General features: G+C 41.6%; 1 protein-coding gene across 1 annotated transcript; it reads left to right on the top strand.

The window, feature by feature from the left end:
- Positions 1-4,905: 4,905 nt before the first annotated feature.
- LOC106082122 (NADH dehydrogenase [ubiquinone] flavoprotein 2, mitochondrial) lies at positions 4,906-7,067 on the top strand. Its single transcript, XM_013244465.2, has 5 exons — positions 4,906-5,081; positions 5,234-5,356; positions 6,288-6,563; positions 6,624-6,743; positions 6,805-7,067. The coding sequence occupies exons 1-5, from the start codon at positions 5,043-5,045 to the stop codon at positions 6,973-6,975; spliced, it is 729 nt and encodes a 242-aa protein (XP_013099919.1). The 5' UTR covers positions 4,906-5,042; the 3' UTR covers positions 6,976-7,067.
- Positions 7,068-9,977: the final 2,910 nt, after the last annotated feature.

The raw sequence follows: 9,977 nt of genomic DNA, 5'->3' as shown, positions 1-9,977 counted from the left end.
ATTACCATACAAATTGAAAAAAAAAATATATAAGCAGTGTTGCTTGTGCTTTGACATCTAACATAAGCCAAAGGTCAGTATATTATCTCTACGATACTCCAGTCCTCTAAACACTGTGTTTTGAGCGGTTACCGATTCGATGATTAACTGCTACACCTACAACACCTCAAACTGAAACTACATTCAACTAAGCAACACATGGACACATCTCATACAAATAGAACATCGAACTTCAATGTCTATGCTATAAATTATGACCACCAGTACCTACAGTATACAATAAAAGTATAGCTGAAAGTCACAGCGTAAATACTCTCACTACGGACTTTCAGGTTTTCCCCGAAACGGCTAAGAATACTTGAACAGGTACTTCCTGCTAACCTTCACAGATACTTTGGGCTATTTCATCACGCTATTGGTCTATTGGACAGTGTCTAGCTGTTATACACTCTTACTATCATTTATTTCCAGCTTCAAACTGGTCTAACTTTCAAATTGGGCGCCATATTGTTACATGCCGTATTGGCACTAGGAGGAGCTCGGGGACCAGCTAGCTTAGACGGTCTCTCCTGGGGTGTGTTCATCCCAACCTCTAGCCCAACGACATCCACAATTAAAAATATCAACACTACACACAAACATCTACATCTAATGCACACATCCAGATAGGGAGGAAGGTGTTACCTCCAGCCGCCCGCCCGACCTTGGTCATAAAATTTCCAAATATTTATGTTTTTAATTTATGACCCCTCAAACCGCTCACCCTTCACTTACCCGCTTATAAATTAACCATATTCCCCCTTTTAATAGATTTAGACCTCCATAATATCTTTTACGTTATAAAAATTATGAAATCATTTATTGCTATTAAAATAAAAATTACTAATCTAAACACTAACTAACCATCTTAACACTAATAATAATCATGTGATAATAAATAAAATGTAAATAATGTGTTGGTTTACCTAATAATATTTATGTAAAAAAAAAATTTTGTTATTGATGTATTGTATGTATATATGATTTTTTTTTTTTTGTATCTTTCTAGGTTTTAACAATCTTTCCAAAGCGAGTCCTGCCAGCAGGATATAAACCAAAACAGAAGAGCGGACTGATGGCGATAGATTACGTTATAGCCTTTCTTTCCCTTCTACGTTCTCACTTTAACCGTCACATGTATATTAAAAAAAACTAACTAAATATTTATAAAGTAATACACAAAAGTTCGAATCAATAATACTATGATTTAGCCTAGATAAACATACAGGAACAAAAAAACATCATTATCATAATTAAGCCTTCCATGGCCTTCAAAAATCACTTGAGGGTATAAAAAAAACGCAAATGATGGCAACCCAGTTCTAATTGCATTCGTCCATACAGTCCGGGGAATGTGTTCCACAGGACGTCCCACTACCTGACCTGAAGGAGCTCCCTAAAGTCGTAGAAGACCGTCACTAATTACCCCCTAATATTCTACTGCGTTGAACTAACGCGACTACAACCGTCGTTGACCGCGCTCGAAGATTGTTATAAAAACGGAAATGTACATATTATACCCAATGGTTTTTTGTTCACTATTGACAACAAATATTACAATGATAATAACATCTACAAATTAGACAATAACTTTAAAATATAATAAAAATTAAACCTAGCTAAATCCATATCAAGGCTTGCTTTGCAAATTTATATCAGCATTAAGGTATACTATTTTCTGGTTCTGGGTTCTTGGTCGATTCGGTGTCCTTGATCACAATTAGAACAATGTAGACGTAATATAAATGTGGTTACCTGGGAATTCCGGACGATTCCGTACAAATTTCAAGAGAATCCTCGTGCAAAAGCTTGATGAAGCTAGCACTCTACAATTTTTCTTTTCTCCTCTAGCTTTCAAGCATATAGAGAGATACCCTTTCGGTCTTCTTTGGACACCTGGGCACTAGCTTCTGTCACCATTTATCAGTCTATTTTCCCAGGATAACCTATAAAATCGGAGTTGATTGTTTTACTCCCAGAGTCCACTAACATTCTCCAGTACACTTTCGTCATTGCAAGATTAATCGTTAATTATAATTTCTTTCACTGAATTAATCTTCATATCGATCATTTGCTTATAACTTGTTACAACAATTCCTTGTTTTATTAACTTTTTTATTTCTTTAGTTGAACGATTACTCTTGCAACCACACTTTTAAGCTTACGTACCTTTTCTTATTCTTTTATAATCACTTAAAGCATGTTTACATTAAAACAAAACCCGTGCCTGATGTAAGCCGTCACTGCACTAGCGTAAAATTTCTATAATTTTCTGCTCAACCAATAACTTTATATTTTCACTTTCACTCGTCCGTCTACACTTGCTGATGGAAGATTTTGCAATGGCTCCAATTCCACACATGAGCGTGCGCTTGGCCAAAATTTCCTAAGTCGGCCATTTCTGTCAAATATATATATTATATACCATCTACTATAAATAGTCCACAGTTCTAGCCGTCTCATTCTAGGAGCTATTAGTATGTGTTCGTGCTATTCTAAATTTTGGCTTTAATCCCTTCTCTCGTTCCCACAATCCTTATAGCAGTTTATAGCAGTTTACTCATTATAGCAGTTTACCCAATATAACACAAATGTATGTATGTGCTAACGATTATCCAAATACACAATGCTCTCAACTCCAGACATTCTCCTGAATGAATCAATTCACAATACGTGGCGTTACGATACGCTACTACGTAGTGGCGGAACGCTTCTCATTTCGATGGGGTGTCAAACTGAACCAATCAGGATCCACACACTAAAACATATGATCGGCGGTGCACGCCAATCTCACAAGTATTCTTTTATCCTTAATTTAATTAATTTCTTTCTTTTCTTTCCAGATGGAGCGGCCCCCATAGCACCAATGAGGAATTGAGGAGACCTGGGATGGGAGAAGTATATCCCTCCACACTGAGCATCCCCCTCTCCGCATCGTGGGACATGAGAACAGGGGTGGGAGAAGATCATCCCTCACACGGCAACCCCCCTTTCTCCATCAAGGCATATGAGGGAATTGGCTGACAATAAGGCAACAACAATAAAAATGTCATCCCTCCCTCCTACGTGGGATAAAAATAAAAAAATCATATTCGCAGCGTTTGGTGGTGGGGGGGGAGCATACAAAAACAAACAAAACAACGCAACAAAAAAAAATCCCCCTCCCCAAATTTGCTCAAAACAAAAAAAAATATAAACCGAAGGTGGTTTTGAGGCCTCCACCAGGGAGAAAAAGGCCTCCCCCTAGCGAAGCTCCACGCAAAATTTTTTTCCTTTATATTTTCCTCTTCACGAACTCTGCGTTAGACTTTGACCGCAACAACTGGAGAGTATTTGAGACTTACATATTAAGAAAAGATGTGGTATCCTACTTCTCCGTATGCCAGCATGTTCAAATTGGAGAAGATCTGAGTACATCGCTTTACCTTCATCACCTACTGGAGAGGTTTCTCATATACCAGAAGTTCATCTTTTGCCAATTGAGGGATCCTCCAATAATATTCATTCGTCTGCTAAAGAGGCTTTTGAATAGGAGGATCGCGGCAAGCTTAGGTGACACGTCCGTGGACATGGCTACTACAAGTTGTCTATTCACCACCACCACCCTTATGTATTCTGTTTTTAAAGAACTTGAGACAAGAGGATCAGGGTGTGCGCTTGGAATTTGTTTACATGGAGGACCAGAACTCTCGAACATAGGTTTCCCTCTCCGCAGGGTGTGGTACTGGAGTCAGATTCAGATTCCTTGATGTTATTCTAGACAGTAAATTGAACTGGAAACTAAACAGGGAATCGAAGAGTAAAAAGGCGTTTGACGGCCTTTACACCTATCAGGGGCTAGTGTGCAGTAGGTGCGGTCTTCAACCTAGATTAATGTATTGGTTGTACTCAGCGGTAGTGCGGCCAGTGCTGAAGTATGGCTGCCATGTATGGTGGTCGGTAACAAAGCATGTGATGTATAGATATTGACAATGTCAGACAAAATTCCCTAAGACTTATATCCAGTGCCATAAGAACCACCATCTGTTAATTAGGGTGCAATCAGAGAGCATTGTTTAGACTTTAGACCACGGTAACGGAGTGCTCATTGGCTTTTTAAAGGCGCCAATATCTCGCCTTGTCATATCGAGCACCATAAGCACTCAATATTTGTGCAAGAGCCAGTGTCGCCCGGCCTCTCACCGAGACTCTCCGCTCGATACCGCTGATTGTCCGCGTCTGCGATTGCAGCTACTCCGCAACCTGTGAACGCGCCCAACACAGGTTTAACTCCCATATTGTCCATGTTAGAGGGGTACAACATTTCCTGTAGATCCTTTCCAGATCCATTTTTTTGCATTTTATAATCTAATCGTTAAAACCTTTCATTCGATACCATATTACCATGATATAATTACCAGGTAGTGTACCGTAAACAGCTGAGTACAATTTATTCTCGCGAAGTGCACTATCTGTCAAAAAGTTTCGGTTGCATGTGTGTGTATTATAGTAAAGAGCCATAACACGCACAAACAACGACTACCTGTAAATGAAGATATCTTGCATATTACCATATTTGGAACTCCTTCCCCCGAATGGGGGTTTTGACCTCTATGGGGCCAGGAGCCTTTGCTTCTAAGTTCAAAATCAGGAGGTACTGAAAAATTAAAAAAATTGGGGCCCTTTGAAGTGAATTTTGCCCTTTTAAAAACAATTCCGACTGATTATCATGTGTAAAGACCCCTTTACACCAATTCCTGGGTGTACGACCTATTTGTAAGACAAATCGTCCAACTTTCTGTTAAATGCTCCTTTCCCAGTTGAGTTCGACTACTACTATGTACAACTCTGATTTATACTCACAATAACAAAGAACAGCTGTTTCATAGTGTCAAATTGACATATCGAAAATTTGTGTGTTTTTGCTAAAGTTTGTCGGTGCCTCAAAGGAGACGAATTTTCCTCCTTTTCCTTTTGGGAAATACATAAAACTTTCGGAATTTCTATTAAAACAAACAACTAAAATGCTTGCCAACTGTGCAACAAAGACTCTGCAGTATGTGGTAAGTTCGTAAGGAAAATAGATATCATAAAATCATATACCACCGATCATATACAATGCAAGGTTATGTAATTTAAGATTTAAATTTATTAAGAAACTAAACAAATCTTAAGAGTTAAAAGTTGTTTTATATCATCTTTTTGTTATTTACAGCGCGGCAGTGTGCGTGCCATCGCTACATCGGCCATGCAACGCAGTGACAATTTGTTTGTCCATCGCGATACTCCTGAAGACAATCCAGACATCCCATTCGAATTCACACCGGAAAATAAGAAGGTATGTTAGTTGTCTACTCTGTATGATAGAGAATAAATAATAGGGAACGAGGTTAGCCAAAGAAAATATTCACAAATTGGCGTTGCCCCAGCAATAGAGTATGCACTGAAACGACCTTGCTCCCCAAAATGAGCTTTACAAGTATGGCTACCCCCATATGCAAGTATATGGCTACAACAACAAATGAATTAGGAATAACGCCAATTTTAAGGCTGTTGCTAATGCACTTAATGACCAAACTCAGTCTACTCTGATTTGGTAGTAATTGATTCGGCGATGTTGCTAAGATCATGTTAAAAAGTCGTATAATTTCGAGGGTGCGAAACTCATGACAAGTCTTAACCTGTAAAAGTATGAAGTAGTCATATACTTTCATGAAGCTATTATGGATTTATCAGGTTGTTGTAGCTGCAGATTTGGGGAGGGGAATCAGTCCATGACTTTGAATGTTCCTGTATCGATCCCGATACTCAAAAACGACTGCATTGAGGATGTAATTTATCAGGTCTAAAGCCTTACCGTATTCTAATATAACCCTGACAACTTGGGAACAAATTCTGGTGAGAATATATACCAGTATTTTTTGAGTTGTGATTAACTCCTCACTAATGCGGATAAAATTAAGAGCGTTTGATCTTGAAAAACGTTCTCTACAAAGAGGTTGGTTGTGCCTATACTGAAATCTCGGTCTGATATTTTATCCTTTGTTCCTCTACAGATATCTTGGTCAACTTAAAGGAAGATTTGGGTGGCTTTCTTTTTCCCGTTGTAATGACACCTATCCACTTGCAATTGACCGTTCTTGCTTTGTATTTTATTTGTTTTGAGTCTTGCCTAGGATAAACTAGCACTTACGTTTTCATAGTTGTTGTCCAAGCTTTGCTTCTAACTCTACTAATGTCCATTAAATACCTTTTTCTTCTCTTTGCAGCGTGTGGAGGCCATCTTGAGTATATATCCTGAAGGCCACAAACGTGGTGCCATGATCCCACTTTTGGATTTGGCCCAGCGCCAATATGGTTGGTTACCAATTTCGGCCATGCATAAAGTGGCTGAAATTTTGGATTTGCCCAATATGCGTGTCTATGAAGTTGCCACATTCTACACAATGTTTATGCGCAAACCCACTGGTAAATATCATGTTCAAGTATGTACCACCACTCCATGCTGGTTGAGGGGATCCGATGAGATTTTGGAGACATGCAAGGTAAAAATTAAATATATCTCAAAAACAATACAACAAATTAAAATGTGCAATATTTCACAGAAAACTTTAAACATTGGCGTTGGAGAAACCACCAAAGATATGAAATTTACCATTTCTGAGGTAGAATGTTTGGGCGCCTGTGTAAATGCTCCTATGGTGGCTATTAACGATGATTACTATGTAAGTTTGCTTAAATTGTGTTTGTATTCAACGTTTTTCATCTGGATTTTCTCGTCTGTAGGAAGATTTAACTGCTAAGGATATGCAAGCTATTTTAGCTGATTGCAAAGCTGATCGTGTCTCTCCTCCTGGTCCCCGCAATGGCCGTTTCGCCAGTGAACCTAAAGGGGAACCCACCTCCTTGTCTGAGGAACCCAAAGGTCCTGGATTTGGTATTCAGCCTGGTCTTTAAATTTGAAACCCACACATAGTTCTATCCATTTAGAAATTTTTAAATAAATTAAAAATCGTTTTCGTGAGAATGATCAAGTGAAGTAAATGTAATCGTGGATTTCATTTCATTAGTTCTTAAAAGTTTCAGTGGTGACTAACCCCTTACCAATGACGCCGAACGCCTGGGCTCAAATCCCAGCGTACATATCTAATTTTCAGCTGTGGTTATTCCCTAACTAATGCTGGCTACATTTGCAAGGTATCCTGCCCTGTTAAAACCTCTGGCGATCCTCGTCAATCTCCTGTAGGTGAGCAAGCTCGTTCCGGTCCAAAGGACCGATCGCCGCGGGAACATAGTGGCCATTGGTTATTTAAAGGCGCCAATAACTCGCTTTGTCATATCGAGCATCATGGACACTCTCTAGTTGTGCAAGAGCCGGTGCCGCTCGGCCTCTAACTGAGACTCTCCGCTCGATATCGCTGATTGTCCGCGACTGCCGTTGCAGCTACTCCGTATGGAGCATTCCACTATCCGCAACCAGTGAACGCGACCGGTAGCTCGCAGCTAAGCTTCCGTCGGGGCCCAACGCCTTAGATGATTTGGCGCCACGTATGACATTCGTAACTTCGCCCACGGTAAATTGTGATGGCTGAGACCACGGATACGGCGAATGATTTTCCTCCTTGCACTGTCACTTTCGGGATACACAATAAAATGATGGCAGAGCAACCTGGCGCAACTCTTTGGATCAGTCACGTTAACGTCGCCAAAAGTGACAGGTCCTGTCATTCCGTCTACCGGGGTTCGAGAGTGACTTAACAGTAGACAATGGCTCGCCCCAACCGGTGACTAAGTTGCATTGCTCCAAGTGTTCCAGCCACAAATTCCGCTTATGTTCGTTGACTACCTTGTTTATTTTCAGATTCAGTTTGCTGATTCTGGGGTTAGTGGGGTCTGTACAACGAATCCCATCACGCTCGTCTGCGAGTATCACTGCCTGCGCCGGAAAATTAGGCCGCACTTGGGGTATTCGACCAGCTGCTGCTAGCACATTAGATGGGGGTGTCAGTTCACTGAAGCGGCGATTGGTGTACTTTCTGAAGCCAGCCCAATCGGCCTTCTTCTGATTGATAAACGTCCGGCGCTCAGAAGTTATGTAGTCGGGTGGTCGGTAGATGGCAAGAATTTTGGGGAGGTGGTCTGACCCCAAAGAGATGACGGCTTGCCAGGATACGTCACTTCAGGAGATCACGGGATGCAATGGAAATGTCTGGCGGGCTGCTGCACCTGCTCGTAATCCTAGTGGGGGCATCCTCATTCACCGTGCAAAAACTGGAGCCTTCAATATGCTCTGCCAAAGCCATGCCACGCTAGTCGTTACCAATGGAAATGTCTGGCGAGCTGCTGCACCTGCTCGTAATCCTAGTAGGGGCATTCTCATTCACCGTGCAAAAAGTGGAGCCTTCAATATGCTCTGCCAAAGCCATACCACGCTAGTCGTTACCTAGGAGAGAATGCCATGAAGTGTGATGCGCATTAAAGTCCCCTAGAACCAGACGATTATGGCCAGATAGTAACCCACTTATATAGGGGTTGAAAGCTTGTCATTAATTGGGACATAGCTATCAACCGGCGGTATATACACTTTGTATAGCTCTATCTCGGCAGATGTATCACGACGGCCAATCCTCCACCTCCATTCCTTGAGCGAGTCTTACGTAGCACAATGTTTCCGTGACAACTGTGCAAGCTGCAGGTTTTGGTCAGCTTTGGCTCCTGGATCATTGCGACCATTGTGTTCTTCCGACTCATAAATCCACAATCTCATCGATCTTGCCATGAAGGGCATTGGCCTGGCAATATTGGGACTGGGATGCTTCTGTTGCGTATATTGCCGCACAGGAGTGGTCGGGGGGGTCAGCGGTATCGAGCGGAGATTCTCAGTCAGAAGCCGGGCGGGGTCACATAGTCCGACGACGAGGACGCCCGGCACGGGATAGCTGTGAGAATCACACGGGATGGAACATTGAGGTCCGATCTGTGTGGTGTTCATTGCTGTCTCGAGAAGCTTAGCTGCGAGCTACCGGGCGCGTCCAATGGTTGCGGATAGTGGAATGCTCCAAACGGAGTAGCTGCAACAGCGGTATCGAGCGGAGATTCTCAGTCAGAGGCCGGGCGGCTCTTGTACAAATACTGAGTGCCAAATGGTGCACGATATGACAAGGCGGGTTATTGGCGCCTTCAAATAACCAATGGCCACACTGATCCCGCGGCGATCGGTCCTTTGGACCGGAACGAGCTTGCACACCTACAGGAGCTTGATGAGGATCGCCACCTCCACATGAAAATGTGGTAACAAAAACGAGGACGCAGAAGGCGACGACGATGACCCACTGCAACATATTCAGTATGACCATACTCCCGTAGTGATATGAGGCCTGAGCAAGATCGGAAATATACCCACTCCATGAACCGATTACACCTCACCGACCGATGATGGAGGCGGTTCTAACAAACCGAACAGTACCAGAGTCCGGGGTTCTGTTCAATCGTGCGGAGAAGGCACTCCGGAAGGTGCCTCTCCCATGACGAACACGTACACTGAGGCGGCAGCCCTTGCCGATGAAGGATTCCATCAGACCAATCCGGTGCGTACAACCGGCTGCCATGGGATTTACAGAGTTGTAAACGTCGACAACGTCAAATACTTGTGTAATGTCGAAAAGTGACTTCTGGCAATGCCCCAGGGTGTTTTTTTTTTTCAATTTGTTTCTTTTAAAAATCAAACAATCCATTGGCGCCAAAAATTCATTGAAAAAGAAAACTAACATTTTAAAATTACTTCTCGCTTTTATTTTAGGTCATTTTAAAATTTAATGTAAATTTAAAAAGAAAAATAAAAATTACATGATTTAAAGAGAGGTTTAAAAAATCCAATTAAAAATATTGATTTTATGCAATTATGTATTATAATGAATATAAATACATACATCTCAAAATATAGCAACCTTACAGATGTT

The sequence above is a fragment of the Stomoxys calcitrans genome, chromosome 4, assembly GCF_963082655.1.
Source record: "Stomoxys calcitrans chromosome 4, idStoCalc2.1, whole genome shotgun sequence".
Classification (NCBI taxonomy): Eukaryota; Metazoa; Arthropoda; class Insecta; order Diptera; family Muscidae; genus Stomoxys; species Stomoxys calcitrans.
Note: the sequence above shows the minus strand (reverse complement) of the source record. Positions and strands in the feature narration are given on the sequence as shown.